This window comes from Struthio camelus, chromosome 6 (genome assembly GCF_040807025.1).
Source record: "Struthio camelus isolate bStrCam1 chromosome 6, bStrCam1.hap1, whole genome shotgun sequence".
In the NCBI taxonomy this organism is placed as follows: Eukaryota; Metazoa; Chordata; class Aves; order Struthioniformes; family Struthionidae; genus Struthio; species Struthio camelus.
In genome coordinates this window covers 18468633-18489763 of record NC_090947.1, presented here as the reverse complement: position 1 = coordinate 18489763, position 21131 = coordinate 18468633, and the positions used below count along the sequence as shown (strand labels likewise).

General features: G+C 44.8%; 1 protein-coding gene across 3 annotated transcripts in view; it reads left to right on the top strand.

The window, feature by feature from the left end:
• The first annotated feature begins 3414 nt into the window (after window positions 1-3414).
• ITPRID2 (ITPR interacting domain containing 2) overlaps window positions 3415-21131 on the top strand; it is a 42956-nt gene continuing 25239 nt past the window's right edge. The window contains exons 1-10 of one of the 3 annotated variants that reach the window (XM_068948377.1): window positions 3415-3532; window positions 3869-4125; window positions 4259-4307; window positions 9710-9759; window positions 10616-10672; window positions 13460-13496; window positions 14842-14940; window positions 15456-15664; window positions 16584-17284; window positions 20969-21041. In XM_068948377.1, coding sequence (XP_068804478.1) covers window positions 3909-4125; window positions 4259-4307; window positions 9710-9759; window positions 10616-10672; window positions 13460-13496; window positions 14842-14940; window positions 15456-15664; window positions 16584-17284; window positions 20969-21041 — 1492 coding nt within the window. In that variant the 5' untranslated portion in view covers window positions 3415-3532; window positions 3869-3908. Of the gene's footprint in view, window positions 3533-3868; window positions 4126-4258; window positions 4308-4443; window positions 7931-9709; window positions 9760-10615; window positions 10673-11998; window positions 12188-13459; window positions 13497-14841; window positions 14941-15455; window positions 15665-16583; window positions 17285-20968; window positions 21042-21131 lie in introns of those variants that run through there. The other 2 variants (XM_068948379.1, XM_068948378.1) reach the window with 2 other exon arrangements.

The window sequence follows — 21131 nt, the reverse complement described above, 5'->3', positions numbered from 1 at the left end:
GTAAATAGATTCCTAATTACACTGTCTAGAAGCATCTGTACACGTTACTTGCTTGTGTGGTTGTAGTATCCTTTCCAGGTGGAGATTGGCGCAATGGGGCTTTGCGAGCAGACCGACAGCACATCGGCCCACTGGAGATGGTTGTCCTGGTGGGGCGGGCTTAATCCTCTGCTGATATGGAAAACAGACCAAATAGCTTTCAAATCTGGCCAATTCAAGAGCACCTCTGGTTCCTGTCTACTCTGCCTGCCCCCGGAAGTCTGTTGTTCCCGGGGGAGCCTTCTGGTGGAGGCAAGGAAGGAAGGAACGCAGGTTCTGCCCATGCTGCCTCCTGCAGGGACCCTTCCCAGGGCCCCGCTAGCCTCTACGTACTTGTTCAACCTCCAGGGGCTTAGGCAAGCACCGTTGAGGGATCCCGCTGTGCAGATAAATTGTGTAGAGCTGCCTAAACAGCGAAGGTCCCCCCAAAGTACAGCTGTAGCAGGAAAAAAAAAATCTGCTCTTGCCAAAAGCATAGGAAAACTAATTCCTAATATAGCAGGGAAGTGTTACTAACAATGAATTCTGACATTGGAACAGATTCCCAAGGGAAATAGTGGAAGCACCTTATTTATGTCTTTTGAATTATGTAGGAATGTACTTTTTTAGACAATCCTGTATCTGAAAGAATCCTCTGTAGGCCAAAGTTAAATTAAGTCCTGTTCAGTTGAAATGTTTTTTGCTCTTTTAGGAACAAAAGGCAGTAACTTGACTTAGTGGGATTCCTTGGGCTAAATTGCATCTCTGTGTGTGGGTATACACAAACACACACACACATATTATATATATATGTATTTTTAAAACGTGTATTTTTTGCCATAACGCCTTGTAGTGCTGCTGTGGTACATCTATTGCTAAATCTTACTTTACCAAGGTACATGGCAGTGTAAAAATCATTTTCCTTCTTATCTATTTCCCATGCGTTTTTAATTTGAATATTTTCAAAAATAATTTGGAAGAAAAGGTGGCCTGATGTAGGTAACAGCATGACTTGAAAGAATTTTTCCCCCCTATCAATTACTTCTTTGAAGGCACAGCTAACAAGTTATATTATGAATCAAGGGACACTTTGACTACAAAAAAACACTTTTCAGTTCCAAATAGTAAAAGAAATACCAAGACAGATATTTTCCTGAGAGAAAAGTCCAGTTAGTACAGGAAATGAGTATGTAATCCCTATTCATACACTCAAAAGGGAACTACTGTCGTAAGATGTCCTAAAAGGTCCAAGCGAGAGTCCAGTGTTGCATGTATTTGGCATTACAGGTTTTTTTTGCAAAAAACGGACTGCTGTTTACATTTCAGATGTTCTCTGAGTATGCATTGTCACAGCAGACGAGCAATTACAGACAATACTGTCAGTAATTTGTGGATTAAGAACTCCTTAAGGATGTATTGGCATGGCAGACAGTACCAGTTTTTAACTTCCAACCGTTCAACCTTAGCTGTGCCAATGAAACTGGTACTTCCCAGAAGCTGTTGTGTTCCCCGGAGAACCGGCATAACAACTGGAGCAGTTGAACTTCTTCTCACAGTCTTCCCTACCACCCAGCGAATTCTGTAACAGCTCACAGACAGACTCTTTAACCTCAAAGATTCATTGTTAATAGGAATATTAAATGAGTGTATGCATAAATAGAAATATTGGCTATTATGTTGAAATAATGGCATGCTAGGCTCTTACTAACAAACCCAGGAAAAAACAGTTTTCAGATGTTGCTACTATAGACATTCCTGCGTGTAACTTCAGTCGCATGGGAAGCCTTACCGCCTGGACAGGCCTCGTGCGGAGTGCTCTGTGTCTGATGGTGAGAGACAAGCGCTGAAGCTGTAAACTCATCTCACTGAGGACAGGATGTGCTTAGAGCGTGTTCCATGTTAGCGTATGCAAAAATATGTAGTATGTGAAACAGACTATGCTGATAAAACTTTGATTATTTTGAGGACCGACAGGAAGGTTCAAGCGCAGTTTGTTCTGTTTAAAAAAAAAAAAAACAACACCTGCCTTAAAAACTGCAATCTCCATACACATATGGCCATAAACGCTTTTAAGCACAAATTAAATACACTTTCACAGTGCTGATGTTCTTCCATTGTAATTTAAGTACAATACATTCAGAAAATGGAAGTATGTTTAGGAAAAAGGCTCATAGGATGGGGAGAAGCTAATCTTAGAAAGACCATACATGTGTACAATAGTAGGTGGTTGGGAAGGGTTAGGAAAGAGAAGAAATGTTTTGCTTCCGTTAAGTCAATTTTTGTTTCCTTGTCGTGGGAAAAAAGTCACACATTCCTTTAAACGTTTGAACTCTGAAGCTGGAAAATGAGAGGATATTGTTGTAGTCGCTCATCTGTGGTAAAAAATACCAATTAAGTACCATTAACTAGGTACTTCCACAGGCAGATTCATTTTTAAACAAAAGATACCTTATTCCCTCTGTCTGCCAACCAAAGCCAGCTAAACATAGAGGGGACACTGCTCCTTTTTGCTGTTTGTGCCTGGTAACGAGCATCTTTTCCCGAAGGAAAACCCGAGGCTCTGAAGAGGTTTCTTCTCCGAGGCGCTGCCCAGCTGAGAGGCCAGCCCCGAGCCGGCCGCCGCTGCAAGTCGCCGGGGACCAGCCCCTGTTTGCTTCCTGGTGGGAACGCGCTCACCTGGGCAAGCCAGGGCTGGCTGCTGGCGCCCTTAGGGGCTGAGCTGCCGCTCGCTCGCAGTGAGAGCGGCCTTTAGCGCTACACCTGCTTCATCGGGCCTCTTCTTCTGTTGGGCTTCAGCCAACTCAACGGTCGCTTTCGGGTCCCCTGGGGCTTGGCCAGCGCGTTAAGTAAGAGCTTTAAAGGGGTCTGTATGGTACCGCCAGCGTGCTGCGCGGGCGCAGAGGCTTATCCACCTGGTTCCCCTGACAAGGAGACGGGAGCCGCGTGCCCTGGGCCAACCTGTCCGTCCTCTGCTGCCTTCCTGCCTGCCACCGCTTAAGTTCTCCGCGGGACGAAGGCCCCAAGCAGCCCTGCGCCCAGCGCGGCAGCCCCGCGCGTGCTGTGCCGTCGCAGCGCCCGCCGGGCCTGGCTCGTGGCGCGGACCCTCGCGGCCCGCTTCGCCCAGGCCGTCCCTGCGCCCCGGGCCGGGCGCCTTCTCGTGGCCCCTGCTCGTCCCGCCGCCCTGCCCTTGCTGTGGGCATTTCCCCCGGCGCCCCGTTTCTGGAATCGCTCATCCCGCTCCCTCCCTCTTTCCCCCTCTCCTAGGGGGCCTCCGCGCCGGCCCCGCGGGCCCTCGGTGGGGCCGGGGCCGGGGCCGGGCCGCGAGGCGGCGGCGGGCCGGGCGGGTGCGGGCTGCCCCGGCGCGGCCCGGCAGGAGGCGAGCGCGGCGCCGGCCCCGCTGCCGTCACGTGGCCGCCAAGTTTTCTGCCCGCCGCGGTATGAGGAAGTCAGAGCCGGAGCCGCCGCCGTGCCCAGCCCGGCCGGGCGCATCCTCCGCCTCCCCGGGGCGCGATATGTGAGTACCCGGCGGGCAGCGGCCCCCGCGCCCGGCCCGGCCCGGGCTCCCCACCTCCCGCCGCGCCGCGCCGCTCCCGCCGCCCGGGCGCGTCCTCAGCTGCGGCGGCGGGAGCCGGGCGGGCCCCGCGGGGTGGCGGCGGCGGCCGGGGCTCGCACCTGCGGGAGCGCGGCGGGGCGGCGACACGCGTGGGGCCGGGGGGCGGCGTGTGTGTGAGTGTGAGTGTGAGTGTGAGAGAGGGAGAGGCGGGGCGGGGCGGGGGCGGCGGCGCTGCCCGCGGGGCTGCGCGGCCCCCGGCCGGCGCGGCGGCCGCTGCCCGTGCCCTCGCCCCGGCAGGCCGGCGCGCTGCGGCGGGCGCCTCCCGGCGTGAAGCCCCATGGAGGAGCCGGCGGCGGCGGCGGTGGCGGAGGAGGAGGAGTGGCAGGGGGCGACGCAGAAGAGGAAGGCCTGGGCCCGGAGCCGCGACTCCTGGCAGGCGTCGGAGGCGGAGGAGCCCGCGGGAGCCGCGGCGGAGCGGGCCGGCGGCGAGGAGGAGGAGGAGGAGGAGGAGGAAGATCTCGGCGGCGGGAAGCTGCCGCTGGCCGCAGGAGCAGGTCGGTGCGAGGGGCGGCGGCGGGCTCGGGCGCGGCGGCAGCCGGGCTGCGCCGCGGCGCTGAGCCGCGTGTTGGCGGGCGGGCGGCTGCTGCTAACCGCGGCTCTTGGCTTTTCTCCCCCCCGCTCCTTCAGGGCACAGCGTTCCCAACGAGAAGATCGCGATATGGCTGAAGGACTGCAGGTGAGCGGCGGCACGCCCGGGCGAGGCCAGCGCGGCGCCGCCGGTTAGGGCGGGAGCCCGCCCGCAGCCGCGCTGCCTCCGGCCACCTTCCCTCTGCGCGGCGTGCGGGCCGCCGAGGCGACGCGCTGCGCCCCGCTTGTCGCTGCGGGGCCCCGGCTGAGAGGGTCCCCTCCGGCCGCCGCCGTGTCGGCTGCAGGCCTAGAGGCGAGGGCGGTCAGGCCCGCGTGGTTTGCCCCAGCCTGCCGGATTTTTTCCTGCCCTCACGACGGACTTCCTTAACGCGGGTTGTGATGCGTACGCTGCAGTTCTGCCGCCGTTGCAAAATACTCCGCCGGTGTTTGGGACAGGCTGACTGTGTTACTTTTCCTTTCATCCTCAGTCGTGTAAGAGCGGGAGTGCTACATCCAGTCACAACTGCTTCTGGCCTCTCTTTTTTTTTTTTTTTTTTTTTGCTTTTCCATCCTAGCACGCCTTGGAGGGAGCTTCAGAGGGAGGAAGCTAACGATCAGCTTTCCAGTAGTTAGCGAAATGGCAGGACCTCCCCTGCTTGGTGTTTCTGTTTCCTACTCCTTTTGAGAGCAGCTACTTTAAGATGAAAATTTACCTCTAAGATTAGCTGTGCCTTTGTGACCTTTTGATCCAGTGAGTGGCTGAGCTGAGCTTCCCTCAGGGTCTGGAGCGAGCGTGGACTGCTTTGTAGCCACCTATAGCTTATCATAGGGTTTTCTTCATAATCGGTGCAGTCTTTGATTTTTAGGAGGCGGGGGAGGAAAGAGTTGGCGGCAAGAGGCTTGAAATCCGCCTGTATCCCCAAAACATGGCATAGCCTGTTCTTCCAGGATGCCAAAATGAGTAAAGATCTTTCCAAATTTACTTGAAATCTGGTGTCCTGTTAGTCTAGCAAAGTTTATCCTTAAATGTAAGTGTTATAGGTTTGGTGCTTTATTAGAAGTTTGTGTTTTTGAGTGGGGAGGGGAAAAAGGGAGAAGGGGAAGAGGCCCCTGCGGAGAGGTTCGTCCTAATGCTGCTGTGTCGCTTTTCTGTGTATCTGCAGGATTTTTGTCTAGAATGTTCCCTGGCCCTGTCATCCTTGCCATTTTTGTACAGAGTTAAAGGAATGGCACGCAACTACAGATTGACAACATGCGTAGTTAACGCGCATCTTAAATAATAATCCAAAGCCTGCAGTTTTATTCATGCACTTCAGTAACTATCTGTTGTTAAATCTGTCACTGAATGCTTCTGTGGAATGTGTTTGCAGTTGATTCACAAAATAAGGGAATCTTATTTCACACTCTATTTCCCTTATTTTACACATGAGAAAATAAAACACCAGTTACCATTTTGCCAAGACAGAGATGCAAGCTTTAGTTAAAGGATGTAAAGCCCTTTGTGGCCCTTCTGTAGAAGTCTTTTAAAGTATAGCTGCGCTCTTGTAGGTATTTTCAGAAGAATCTTGTGTTATCCTAAGAAGGATAAAATTGGCCTTTTTTTTTTTTTAAGTTCTCTTAGATTTTACTTTAATGACATTATTTTAATTTAATGTACCCAAGGGAAAAAAATTAAATACAATGTAGTGTTAAATGTTGTGGTGTTCCACCCTGGGGCTGGCCAGCATCAATATGCAATTCAAGCTTGAGTTAGCCTCTGACTCTGTATCATACCGAGTCCATGCATATACTGTTGATATCTGGAGGAGGTAAGGTCTCAGCTGCTTGAAGTAGTGCACAGTCCGTTGTCCTTTAAAAATGCAAAGTAGTTGAATTTGTATGTGTTTATATATGTGTGAGCAGTAGCTAGTATATGAGATGATTGTTCAGTTTGCACTGTTAGAAAGTGACTCTGTAAATCAGAAGGAACGTGCTGAACTGATTGTCTCGTGCTAACGATGTATGTAGGAAGAGAGGGCGCTGCAAAAAATGACAGAGCAATCCTAAGGATGTTGCATTGCATTGTTTAAAAATGGCAGTTAAAAAGAACAGTCACTGTGCAAACTTTTAGCTATTGTCTTCCCTGAGAATTATTATTTCTTTAATTATGCTGTGATTTTTCCTGTGGAGTTTTGGTGGCTGCAAAAGTATAGGCAATGATGTATGCAGACTTGATCTTCTGTTTCTGGTCCATTACACAACCAGATTCTGGTGAGTTACTCTGTAACCCTTACTACAAATGACTGTTCAGTTACTAAAATGAAGCATTTTCTTTATTAGATTTTTCTAAAAAATGATCATTCCCATTTTATCTAATTTGCATAAGCTTTTGTGAAATGTACACTGGAAGACAATTTGCACCCTTTAAATCTCATATTTTATTTTGAGTTGACAGTAGCGCAAAAAACTTAGTATTAACCCGCTGCATAACAGATCTGCTTATAAGATTTATTTCCTTGTTTGTTTCCAAAAGCATCAACAGTATTGTAATCTGGAGGAAAAAAAGACAGTAGTAGAGATCTTAGTAGAGATCTTAAGCAATTACAGCCCCAAACTGCTGTAAAAAAAGACTGCTCTATTGCACATGTGCTTTGCAGGAGAGAGGACAGTTCCTAATAACCCCATACTATTTAATTTGATAAGAGATGTATTTAAAAAAAAAAGGCAACAGAAAACAAGTATGCTGCCACTAAAAATGAGAATCGTAGAGGCGAAGGAAATATCTGATATTGCCCAAAGCTTCTGCTTCATTCATCTTTTGGAAATGCCATCCTTTTGGGGATGGCATTCTTTTCTCCCTCCCTCGTATTTTTGAAAAGCTTTTTGAAGTAATAAGAAAGCTTTACAGAGGTTTTTAGTTTTAACTTCTGTAAGGCTAACCTAGGAAATAAGTGTTTTGTATAATACAGACCAAAAATGAGAAATTTTTCTTGTCAGTTCTGGGGTGGCATGTATTATTTTAATTCAGTATATTTGAACTCTCCCAGCAATACAGGCAGTGTTGGAGGTATTTAGGAACTATCTCCTGTAGAGTATGCAGGAAATGAGTTCTTGAAATGCCTCAGAAAGAAGAGATTATTTTTTTTGCTTCAAGTTTAAAATAAACACTTCTCCTGCCCAGTTCAGAATTTAAAAGCAGAGGTTTAAACTGCCTTTACAGCACAGTGCAAAATCGTTGTCCTGTTTCTGAAGACATCTTACCACAACTGATAGCCAAGCAAACCTCTGGGATGAGAGAAATCCTTGAAGCTCACAGCGGACCCTGCATATAGTCCTATTGCCTGGTTGGTACCCAGGTCCCGTGGTGATGTGGGCTGTGGGCAGGGAAGACTCTTTCTGTTCTTTTGAACGCTGATATCGAACAAATTATTACCATATATGTTAAAATACAACAATAAATAAAGGAATCACCTGTGTGAGAGTATAAATGAAAAATTGTAGGCTTCCTTGATTCAAGTGCAGGCCAACTTACTTTGTGCAGCTAGTCTCTGATTTCTGTGACGTTCCAGGCGTCCCTGCTCTGTTTTGCCCGACACACTTCATGCAGGCTGTCAGACCCGCTGGACAACCTACCGTAGCTCAGCGGCAGCGCGCTTCCAGCGGCCTGCCGTTTGCTTGAGCACGACACAGAATGGAGAGGTCTCCGCATCGTAAGCTTCCTAAATGTGTGAGGGTGTGCTGAGATAAACCTCTGTAAGTTGGCTGGTGGACCTTGCCATTGAAAAATAGTCTTATACAGAAAGGTAAAACCGTTGTGTGCTGTTATCCAAGAGGTATTTTTGTATAGCTATTTCTCTCTTATTTACACTTACATGGTCTCTAGTTCTTAAATGCAAGTTTTTCAATAGAAGGGCTTGAAAAACAGTTGTGTATGGGTGCAGAAGCAGATGGACAGTTGACAGAGCTTCTTTTCTGGTAGCTACTAACGTGCTGTAGAGGTGACAGACTTTGTTTCTGAGAGAAAATGCCAGCTTCAGTGCTTGCTTTTACTGTTCCTTGCCAGTCGCTGCAGGCAGCACTGGACTTGGCTGTCAAAGTCACTGCCTGCAAGTTTCTGTATCAAAAAAGTAAGAGGGAAATAGCCACCAGGGAAGGAATGGGAGAATAGGAATGTACCCATCAAAGCCAGTGAGTAAACAGTAGGCATAGTTATTACCTCAGAACATAAGGCTTGTTGTAGCGTGAAAAATTTAGACAATATACCCTAACTTGTTTAAAACCCTGAAATGAAAGATGCACAGAGATCTGAGAGACCTGAGTCTCTCCAGAGTTTTTTCTGTCACCTGGAACCTATTCATGTGCCTGGATGCTCTTGCTATTTGAGTTGTCTGTCGTCTCACTACAGCATGTATTTTTTTTCCTTTGCTTTTAACTTACTTGTTGTCAAAGTTAGCTTGTTCCAAGTCAGCAGGCTCTGTGTGGTAACAGTGAACTATTTTCGGAGGGCGGGGGGAAAAATTGTAAAATATAAGGCCTGTTACAAAGCAGATGCAAACTTCTGCTGCTTAATTTGGCCATGGCACCAAAACAAATACTATATCAGAGCACTGTTTACTTTTACAAGTTCTTTGGGCAGGTTTATATGTTTGTTTAATTAAAACCCTAAATGAAACATACATAATATATGCACATAAATCATCCACTTTCCCCTTCTTTGAGTATTATATTTCTGAATTTATTTTGGGCTTTGAGAGTTATGCCGCAGCACTTAGCGGTGACTGCTCTTTGGTTAAACATGTCTCTGAGAGACAAGATATAGAAATACTCAGTTAATGTCAACAAATTTAATGTGAATACCGAAAGGGATTGGGCCTGTCATTGGTGCAGGCTCTGCTGCTGATTTCAGACGCAACACAAAGGCAGCAATCCACTACCTTTCAAGGAGTGGTACTAAGAGAGATCATCCAAGTAAGAGCTAACGTAAAGAATCTTTACAGCTATGTTAGCTATCACTTGCCAGTTCTGGCATTTTATAGATTTTTATCTAGTTTCTGATCGGCAAATAGAGCTTTTTGTCCCCTCTTTCCAAAGCCTGAAGTACCTTAATGCTAAGAATTTTTAGATTTGGAGAAAAATGATGACGGCTTTTGGTGTATAAATGAGTTTGAATTAATCAATTTCAAGCATTCCTATTCATTTTTACTAGGTGGTTTGCTCAGAGCTCCGTGATTTTCTTTAACAGAGGCCCACTGACTGTGTATAAAGTTTTGCCATTGGCTTGTGTCTCAGTGTTCCAGTTATTAACCTGTTTTGTTGATTTTTATTTTATTTATTTATTTTTTTTTTACCCCTGCAAAGTGTATTTGTTCAGAGGGCTGGGGATTGTTTAGGAAGTTATTGCCAGTCTGCATACATTTATACTTTCTGGGGGCGGAGGGACAACTGCTGCTATCGCAAGGCTGTTACACACTGTAAGGAAGGACATGAAGCAGCAAGTTTTTAAACTAGCATTAATCTCTTCTGTGGTTTCAGAACGCCTCTGGGAGCCTCCCTGGATGAGCAAAGCAATCCTCTACTGAAGGGTAAGGAAAGGCTTTACCTACTGAAATCTTTTTTTCTATTGAGAATTGTGCTTTTGTGTGCTTTCACCTGCGACTTCAGTTCTTTATCAGTGGCACAAATGATAGCCTAGATGGCATTGGCGAGTTATTCTCATGGCAAAGTGGTGGTGCCCAAGAAACTGGATAAGAGCGAATAGTTCCTGATGAAGTCTTTCTGGAGAGTTTAGTAAGCCTTATAAAAACTCCCAAATGAGCAGGAAGGGGAGCTTGCTAATTTTCTTTCTGAGCTAGGTGAGCTAGGTAGTCTCTGTGTCTAATAACTCAGGTTGCCACACCTGAAAATTTTACTATCTGTGTGGGACTGACTACTAAAGGTCAAAGTACAGCAAGAGTTTGCAGTTAGTGACATGGCATAGAGAAATTACTTGCTGTGTCTGGTGTCTTCGCTTGAAGGCTTGCCCTGATATAGGGGGAGAGAAGGGAATGCCTGATCTGGACTCATTTTTTAACTCCGAAACTCCCTGGTAAGTTGTTTGTTCCTTCTGCTGTTACGTTATACTTCAGGTACCTTAGGTAGTATCTCCAGGTTTACACTTAAAATTAATTGGCTCATGGTTTGACCTGGTGGTATTGCTGAGTAGGAAAGTAAAGCAGTGTGGTACTTGTTCTCTTGCAAACTAAATTTTTTATGGTGTCAAATGTAACTTCTCTCTTTTCAGTGCATTTTTAGTGTATGAGTAATGCTGGATTTGTAAATATGGTCTCGTTATATCCTGTTGTATGGACTGAAAGTGTCTTGTTAATATCTCTTGTTAAGCTGTGGAACAGAAAACGCTGCAGTGTTATAGTTGTTGAACTGCTAACTGTACATTTGCAGGCATGCTGGTGAGAAATGGAGGAAGCTTTGAAGATGACTTATCCCTGGGAGCTGAAGGTGGGTGTGGCAGGATTATGACTCTTTTTCTAGTAAAAAAAATTATATTCGGTCATCTGATTTTTTTTTTATTATTATTTTTTTTTATTTTTAAAGGTGGCATTTCCCTTTTGGTCAAACGTAGTTGCTAAAGCAGGCTAGAAAACCGGCTTGGAGCACGTACAAAAAATGCAACAAGATTTGCTTTTTGAGTTTATTGCAATGTTGATTTTGTTAAATATTCTGGTCTATCCTGAGGGTCAGAGTCAGCCCTGAGCTCTGAGTTCTGTTCTGTCCTCTCATTTTAGTATCCACAGCAGCAACATAGCCCATAGCACTCACTGAAGCTGTGAGAAAGTGGGTTCCCTCCCCCCCCCCCCACTTGTTCTTCTTGTCCATGGGTTACTCTTGGCAGTTGTACATGCCTCACTCCCATTGAAACCCTTGGGAATGGCATGTGCGGGCTTCTGAAAGGCGGAATGGAATTGTATCAGCCAAGAGGCAAACCCATTAAGAACTAAGTGGTTTTAAAAATGAAAAATCCCAAAGCTGAGTAAGTATTTTTGGATCAGCCTTGATATATGCTCTTGTGTCAGTAGCTGCCTTCCGTTTCTTTCATTCCCTTTCTTTTTTTTAAGGGGAAGATGTGGATGTTAGTGGACTTTCTTTTAGCCTCTTTTACTAACTTGCTCTTTTGATCATAGAGTAGAGGTGTCTATAAGCAATAAAAAATGCACTATAGGTTCAGTTCTAACAGTAGCCCAGCATCCTGAAATAAAATGGTCTCACTGACTGGGTCCTGGGAGCATCTGTGGGATATGGGGTATAAGACTGTGTCTGTTTTAAGTTTAAAAAAAAAAACTACAGTTAAAAAACATTATTTTTTTGGAACTACAGCTTCTGAAAAGTGTCAGAACTTGTATAGTAGAAAGTCCGTTTCTCCCTAGCAATCTTGCCAGTGTTGCCAAACTAGTGGCACAGGGCCTTGGGGAGGGAAAAAACTTTAATTTTTAAAGACTAGATCTGTGAGGAAAGCAGTTGATCTGGTAATGATGGAGGAGCAGCAATTTAGTCCCTTACTGCAATAGAGTAAATAGAATTAAATTTTCCTTCTGATAGTCTTTTCCACTTGTTAGGTTGGCTGTGGTATAAAGATTTCATAGAAGTTCTTTGTTACAATAATCCAAATCCTGAGCATATAACCAAGAATATCAGAGTAGGTACATCTTTTCTTCTCACTTTTTTTTGCTCCCCTTTCCCCCCCCCCCCACATCATTAACAACTATTTCTGTTTTTGAGGTAGAAGGTCATTTCCTCCCTTGTCAGAAGACATGGGTCTTAATCCTAGAATTGCAGGCTCGTTTTCATGCGTAAGGACGTGGATGCTTCTGCAGTGCTTTGCTTCCTGTTGGAGAGCAGCAGGTGATGACAGAGCTGTTCAGAGCTGCGCTGCCTGCCCTACCATACCGGCCTCTTTTCGGCTTATACAGATGGCCTGGAGTTGTGCACCTGTAGCCACACGAGTCCAGTTAGCAAGTCAGTGCCCGTTGTGAGTTTTATGGGGAGTGTTGGACAAGTCACTGTAACACTGATGCCTGTACTGAGCTGCAGAGCAGTTTTAAAATCCATGGTTTAGCTGTTAAAACTAGCCACCTATAAACCCATATAGATGGGCTTGGCTTCATATTACATGCAAGATTGGAGGGGGGGGGAAAAACCCCAAAAAAACACCCACCCACACCACTGAGATGTGATTTCTGCACTTTGTATACAGTTAAATTTCTTAGTGGTGTCTCTGAATGAAAAGAAACAAGGGCTGAGGTTTCCGTGTTTGCTCTGTGTTGCTCGCTTCTCCTGGGGCACAGCTCGTTTCGATGCAGGGTTTTCCTGGCAGAATGTTTGACATAACTTCACTCTTTTCATAGCTAATTCGGAAGGCTGCTATGACACACACACTCCTTGCCTGTCTCCTGTGGCCGGTTTGTTAATGTTGAGTCGCCGCTTCAGGGAGCTAGTAATTAAAGGCAAGGGCTCAACTCTCTGGTTTGACAGGATGTTGATTTTCTAAAAGAATAATGCCGCCTAGGATGTTTGCATGTGGAGCTGAAGTGTTTCAGCCTCAGGATAATACTATATTCCATGCATGAAACTGGTGACGAGGTGCTTGGTATCTGAAGGCTGGCCTCCGCAGAAAGCCCTTCTTGGGAGTCAGAGCGCAGTGACTGGTTTCATCAGCGCTGCACACAGCTTTTGTTTAGAAATTGCGTAGCTGAAAGAGCCTGGGCCTGCCCCCCAGCTGAGAGTTAGCTGTCGTGATTTAAAGACTGAAGAACATAGTCTCAGTACCTGGCCATGGGAGCCAGATTCATTTCTTACGTTCTTTTTTTTTTTTTTTTTCCCTAAGTGAGCAGAGTCTTCATATATTCTCTTCTTCTTCTCCTCCCCCTTCCTGTCTGTGGAAAAACCCTTCAGCCAGTAATCGTGTCTTAAATTATACAAAATAAATTGTCTCTCTATATAACAACTACTAACTTGCAGCATGTAAAATTTCAAGTTAATATGAATAATTACAGTATGTAAGCTTGTGTCCTTGTGAGATGTTTATTTAGGACAGAGCCTGAAGAAACCAGATCACCTTTACATCAGCTGTGCACTAGAAACACTGGACAATCTTATTATATGGAAAGAGAGAAATCTGGTTTATGTGGTAGCATTCAGAAAAGTGCTCATTGGCTACTTTTCCATATCAGTTATGAGTAGTGTAATACTGAAGAGGTCTGTGTGTAACTTATTCTTGTTTCTGTACAGCTAATCATCTGCGGAGTGATACCCAAATGGAAACATGGTAAACATCTCCTTTTTTGTTTTCTTCAGAAAAATATTTATATTGGAATGAGTGAGGGAAAGGGTGCAGTGGAAGTAACGTAGGCTACCTCAGGACTAAGGCTGTTCTGTTCCTGTGAGTTTTCATGAGGAAAAGAGAAGTTACAGGTGGTACAAAAACAGTCATTTAGAAATGCAGAACAATGCAGATTTTTACTCTTCTGGCAGACCTGATGTAGATTCTGGGAACAGAGGGAAAACAGGGGAAAAACCAACAAATTTTCTAAGTAATTTAGTTAGTATGATTTACCTTCTTTCTCTGGCTCGCTGATGCCTGGACATTTCAGGAATTTCAAGGGAAAACTTGTTTTGCCTTTCAGAGCAGATGTCCTTTCAGAGGGGGGAGGAAAGACTTTGAGAGAGAAGGAGGCAGAGAGGTTCCTGCTTTGTAGAGATGTACTGTAACCAAAACCCCTGGAGAGGCTTTAGCAAATGACGGGCACAGTCTACACGGGCAGCTCCCTTACTGCTCTTTCTGAGAGGGGCTCCCGAAAATGGGCTTTTAGGTGAAACTGCTGTTTTCTTAGATTTCTTAGTGGCTGTTCTGCTTTTTGTGTGTTAGGATTTATACAGTAAATTTCCCCTGTGGAAGGTTTGTCCCATGAAGAGGTTGGCATTAATGGTATGTTTGAGCAAGAGGGTAGTAGCTAATGGTGAGGCAGCTTCTAGAGATTCAGGGAGGAAATGGTTTGGGATTGGGAAAGAAACTGGCTGGGAGTCCTGACTGGAGTCCGTCTTGCTCCATTTCCTTCAGCCTGGGCTCCCTTCAGCTTCCTCGGCCGCCTGGCTGGGCGGCTCATGAGCTTTTTGCTGCTGACGGGTCGCAGCCTCCATCCCGCTGCGGGAAGCGGTGGGGGTGAAGCAGCTGAAAGCTGCCTCACAGCCAAAGGCGAGGTGGGACTAGGCGTTGAGCCGTGAGCGGCTGCGATGTGAAGAGGTGGTCCCGTCAGAGGCGGTATAGGCACGGGGAAGGGAAGGGCATCGTACCCAAGGTTGGGCTTCCTTGTTGGAGGTGGGTGGGAGCCAAGAGGGAGGGGCAGCTCCGGGAAGACTAGGGGTTTTTTTTCTTGGTTTGCATTTGCCTTCAATTTCTTAAGAGTATATATGTCCATTTTTACTGAGGCGTCTCAGGGTTCACTTTTGTTACTCCGCTTCAATAAATGACATGGCTAATATAAACCAGATAACATTGAATGGGAAAAGAGACATTCAGAAGGGTTGGAGACTTAGTTCTGCTCAGAGACTGAGAATTGAATTGCTGAAAGAAACCAGTTTATCACAGTGGACTTCTCCGTTTGTCTTGACAGCAATGGTATGTTGGCGAAGGAGAGGAGACTTCAGTTTCACCAGAAGGGAAGAAGTATGAACTCCACAGGGTCTGGAAAAAGCAGTGCAACTGTTTCAAGGTAAAAGAGTACTATACTTTCAAGGTCATGGCACAGTTCAGTGGAATTTGGCACTATTTTGCTGGCAAAATTTCTTCTGTTCCCAAGTTAAATAGACTTGGCTTGATGTATATGCATTGTTGTATTTAGTAGCTGAGAAGGGAATTTTCATTTGGTTGCTTGAAAAACTGCTATTTGTTTTCAGTTGTGGTTTGCAATAGATACTTATGAAAGGGCCTAAATCTTAGAAATATCTGAAATGTTAATGACGTTTTGAAAACAGTGATCTGCAGAATAAGGGCTGCCTTTAATAATTGATGAGATTGGATTGCAAATGCAGCTGGGCCGATGTCTCTGGTGGCGTGAACTAATGTTTCAGACGCAGATAGCTCCAAAATTATTTCCTAAAATCGACAGAGCTGCAGCAGTCAACAGTTCAGTAGGCAAAACTGACTAGTGGGCTGAATTAGCAATTGAACAGAAGGGGTCATATCCTAAAAGGAGACACGTAGAGAGTAAACATCTTTTCATTGTAGCGTTTCTGAATTACTGGAGCTTTATGAGGAAGACCCAGAAGAAGTGCTCTATAACCTTGGGTTTGGAAGAGATGAACCAGATATTGCTTCAAAAATTCCAGCAAGATTTTTTAATTCATCATCATTTGCCAGAGGGATAGATATCAAAGTGTTTTTGAATGCCCAAATGCAACGCATGGAAGTGGAAAATCCAAATTTTGCCTTAACAAGTAAGTATGTTTTTTGAAGTGAAGTTTTTTCCCAAGTGTGTAAACAACCTCAAAAGAATGTCTATATTTCATGTGCTGGCTAAAAAGGAAAAACCTTTGCAGTCTAAAGGTGAAATTCCATTCAGAATCTGTAATAAAAATCTTGCTTGGTGTTAATTGTGGCAGGAGATGACCATGAGTGTTGTACACCTGGGGATGAAGGGATGGGATTTATAGTGGGGAGGGAAATGAAAGGCATCCTGTAAGATCTGTTGCCTTCTCTTTTGTGTATCATTCCTGTCTCTTGCTTTTAAGCTTGTCTGCTGTTGTAGCTTTAGAGCACTGAAAAAAATAGCAATAGCTGTCTTTTCACGTGTTCTTAGTATCAGCTGGGATTTTTGAAAGCGCTCGATACTGACCTCCTTCTGTAGCTGTTAAGATCTGTGCTAGTATCTCCATTGACTTTGTTGGGAGCTTTGGTCAGTAATGAATGTTTCTGAAATGCAGGCATAGCTGAAATGTCCTGTTGTAGCTGTAGATGGAGAAGGCAATCAATCTGAGTAACCCTTTTCTTGCTAACACTTTGTAAAGTAACTTGAAATTGCATACCTGTGTCCCTTTTTTTATTTTGTGAAAGCTTCCCATGCTGTTCTCTTTGCGTGTTTATCAAGTGCTCTTGCAAAGGTTTTTCTGTTTCTTAATAAACTGTGGTATCTCTTCCAGGTTACAGGACTGAACCGTGTTCAGCTGATCTTAGGGACCCTTCATATAAGAAGGAGATGTGGGGTGAGGGACAGGTTGTGTTGTGATGAAATTCTGTCCTCAAATATAAAGAGAGGAGCTATCTGTGAACAGCCATGTAGAGCTGGATCAGCTGTTCTGAGATGTGATGACACCAAACATCCTCATAAACTCTGCCTTATGCTTTGTTCTTGCGCAGGTCGTTTTCGTCAGATTGAAGTGCTTACTACTGTGGCCAATGCCTTTTCTTCTTTGTATTCTCAAGTCTCTGGGACTCCGTTACAGAAAATTGGCAGTATGAATTCAGTGTCTTCCAGCAAAGAGGCATCCAGCCCTCCCCCTTTAAATCGAAGCAATACAGCCAGTCGGTTAATGAAGACCTTATCAAAGCTCAATCTTTGTGGCACGCAGCAGGCCGATGGCGGCGGCTGCTCAACTCCGTCCCCTGTTGACAAAGGGAAAAGTCCAGTGGAACCAGGGAGTGAGGAAGACGATGTTAAAAGTGAATCTAAATTACCAAAGTACTCTAAAAAGAAAGACTCCCCCTCTTTGCTGGCTACTGTAAAGGAGGAGATGGCCGCTTCTCAGACAAATACTACAGAGACACACACATCTGCAAATCTTCCTGCTGGAACTAATCATGGGCAGGAGAGCGCTGTGCCCTCAGCAGATGCACCAAATAGCAAGTTGGCAAGCCCCCAAGACAGACCACGTGAAGAATCTCATCTTTTGGACTCTACCCTTAGCAGTGATTCTAACGCATCTAGTGAGTCTGAAAGTAGCACTCAGATGCAAAGGCCTCCTACATCATCGCCAGGTAAAGAACCCTGTGCTCCTGTAGCAAATCCATCCATAATGAATCTAATGCTGCAGCAGAAGGACTCCTTTGAGATGGAAGAGGTAGGTGGAAATAATTGGCTTTGTTTTTGCGAACGGTTTACGCTGCTTGATGGTTGCCAGCAGTGGAATGTTCCCTCCACTGTATTCATTCGATGGTGTTTTCTCCAGGAATGCTTCAAGCTCTCTGAATGATAGGACAATTGTCACTTTCTCTTGGCAGGCTGCTCTAATGGATCTTCCTACTGAAATAACTTCCTTTTGTTTTTCCTGATAGTCCGCATGAATCTTCTCATTCTTTTTTCGATTGAGTTAAGATTGTTACAGTCACTGACAAAAGTTGGTGTGAACGTCTCTATTCCTAAACAGTCTCTTCCTGTGAAAAGTAGATGTAGGTTGGACTGTGTATGTGTAAAGGACTTTGCTTTTAAATTTTTACTTTGTTTAAATTGCTGACTGAAAGTCTTTATTTATTGTTGCCTAAGAGTACGTTCAGTTCATCAATTGCTCCTGATTAAGGATAAATTTATGCATGAAACAAAAGCCTATTGCATTAAAGGGCAAGGGGCTATCATGTAGGGAAGGGTTCTCATTTCAGGTAGTTTCTGATTTGGATGGCAATCCACTGTATGTTGCCTTGTTTAATCTCTAGAAATGAATGTACTAGAAGTCACTCTTCGATTTGCCTTTTGAAGTGGCTTAGTTACCAGTTCTGTCAGCCACCTGTTATTTATCTTCATAAACGCATTTGTCCATTTTATTTCATTGATAATTGTCCCGAAGGGGTTTTAATTCCCAGGTTCCTGTAAGCGATTTGTTTATTAGGCTAGTAAATGTGCAGCCTACGAATTCAAGAATGCAATTTGCTGCATAGACTCGCACTTTCAATTACAAGATCTGTCTTAAGTCAGCAGATGTTTTTGTGGACGTGTTTCTAAGCGGCTGTTGTTGCAGAGTTTAACTGCTGAATTGTTATCTATGTGAAATAGTTATGTAAAATGAAGGATTGCGATCTCATTTTTGAAATGGGTGGAGAAAACTCCCAGAGCCTTACAGCAAATGGCAAAGGCTATCTTTAATTTGTGATTTTAGCAGATAATTTGTGTAATTTAGCAGATGCTGTGTGTAATGTAGTACAGGCATTGCAGGTTTTTAAGGCCCTTCTGGATCAACTAAAGTTGTTACTGAAGGCACCCGTTGTAGAAAGAAGTAGTCCAGGCTCTTGCAGTTCCTGCTGTTTGTTTGTGCCTGTGTCATCACCCACCGGTTGCGCGGCCATCTACTGAACCAGAACAAGGAACGGATCCAGCTTGAGAAGGGGGAAAAGAAACCCAACGTATTCTAATTTCTTTATTTTTCCTGGCCTAATTTTCAGTCGGATTATTTTCTTGATCCAGCTTGTTGTGTAGCTGTGCAGATGTTTGTGTTGGCAGAAAGGGAGGAGTCTGTGCGGTGATGCATTTTGCTACGTTCCTGATAGCTAGGCTGGTTTCACATATCCCAGATGAGAAATCCGTTTTCTGTTGTTTGGCACTCTGGGACAAAGCGAAGCAAACAAACAAAAAGGCAGGCAGCTTCCGTGGACTTTTCTTTCTGAGTAAGTTGGACTGTAAAGGGTTATGAAATGAGGAAGACTTAGCTACACTCTGTACAAGCCAAACGCAGTGCGTTTGTGAAGTTTTGGTTGACATACTTTGCAATGGTGCCAGTGCATAAACACAGCTGTTTTGGCAAGCTGACATACGATGTGGGATGGGATTGTGGTGAATTTTTGTTTACGCAATATAATATATACATATCAACTGCTTTCAGATTCCTGGGAGGGAGGGGACTCGACTTTGGTAAAGAAACTTCAGAACAATACCTGGCAGCTTGATTATGTTTTTTTCGTGCGTCTCTAAGTGGGGTATAAAGAACAATAAACTGTGTTAGAAGCAGTGAAAATAACTCCTCCCGCTGTGCTCCCAGCTTGGTTTGGAATGCATTCATACACACGAGAAAGAGGACTGATACAGCGAGGAAGCTCTTTCCGTGCTTGCTCGTGCCTCGGAGGCTTGGGCGCCGTTAGGAAGTGTGTTGCCGTGAAGATAGCTAGCACAGGAGTGAGTCAGGGCAGGATTTCCCTCCAACACCCCCTCCCGAGTGAGCCAGTTAGAAGCACTAGGGCCCTTCACGTCCATGTTGGCTAAAGAGACGGGGAAGGAGAAGGGGCGGCTGCTGTGAGCTGATGCAGCCGCGTTGCCGACATAACCAGCGTGCTGCGTCTCGGCCAAGGACAGGAGGTGGAAGGTATTTAGATGAGAAGGGGCTGGGCTGTCAGGAGGCTGCAAATTTAGCAGCTGGGAACTGGGAGGTTTCAGAGAATTAAGTTATCTTTCCTGGAAGGCCAGCCTGTAACAAGGTTGCTTGTTATTGTTGCTGCTGCTTTTTGAAAAAAGGTGCTTTTCGTAAACTTAACTGGTGAGCCTTTTCTGTGTTCCCCTGCATTTTCACAGAATAATCGTTTGCCCTTTTGGTACAGCCTGCATCTCCTACAGGAATAGGAGCCTCTCCATTTGTTTTGCCAGAGTAATTCTCTTCACTTACTAATGGTGAAAAGTTCAGGCCTAGTACTTCTTGACTCCCTCACATCCGAGAAGATGCACCCTTGTGGATGCTATGCACATGGTATCAATGCAGTTAATAGTTTCTTCTTTAGATGGATACTAATTTGGGCTTAAAAACATGAGTGTCCTGATCTTGTGTTTTTAAGTTTGTCATGAATGGAGATGAAAATGTCATTGCTTGAATTGCTTCTATTACTTAATTTTGAAATTAGACAGGCAGCCTGTTTAGAGGGAAGGGTGGGAGGGATATTGTGTGTATGGTTTTTTGGTTTTTTTTTGTTTTTTTTAGTGTAGACTTGCATGTGGACCCCTAGTTTTTTCTTGTAGCACACAAAAGAGAAAATGTATTCTAGCTTTCAAACTAAACAAAGGCCTTCCTGTTGAGGTTTCAGGCTTATTCTTTTCATTGTTTGAATAGTTGTCCAAGAACTGCTTTCTTAATAAGACTTTGTTTCACAAAATGATTAAGTAACAGGATTAGTTTTCCCACATATTGTAGTTTTAAGTTTTCTTATTATTCTGAATACATGATCTGCCTTTTTTGTACTGGAAAATACAAGAAGTATTTTCACGAGTAATAACGTAGTGAAGTTTGGAGTAGGTTCTGGCAAGTCCTTGGTTGTTCTGGAGAACTGGTGGCTTGTAGGCCTTGGAGAAATACCTGGTAGGGCAGCAGATGACGCTCCTCGCCAGCTGGTCTCTTCATATGCTTTTCTAAATGTATTTTTTTTGTTCTTTATATTCAAATGAAGGGTCAAGAACACCAAATGGAAAAGGCAGTACTAGAGTAAAGATGTCTAAAGGTGTTTTCATACTATTATTTCAGCCTTTTGTCAAAGGGGAGCTGAGAATTCTCAGTATTGTCCTAGGTCTTTTTGCATAATGAATGTGATCGGAGGGGATCTCTGCTCTTGTTTGTTTGTTTGAGAGAGGTACTATTCTAAGACCCACTGTTGTCTTACAGGGACATTACGGAATAGCTGAAGTAATATTCTTTGGTCAGCGGACATACCATTGACTATCTTCCATTATAGGCTGTTGGATTTAAAAAGCTTGTGCAGTTTATAGAGCTTAGGCATTTTTAAGCATGGGAACACCTTCCAGTTGGTCTCACAAAATATTTGTCTTGTCTTTTCTGTAGATCCAGAGTACAGAGGGAGATCTCCCGCATGTTCCAACTTCTCACCAGCTGGTAGTGGCTAAATCAAGGAAAGGTAAGTAGACTTCTGTTCCCAGGTGACAACAATCTGCTGAGTGTCCTTCCCTCTCTGAAATGCTGATTCAGATATTTAAAACCTCCAACG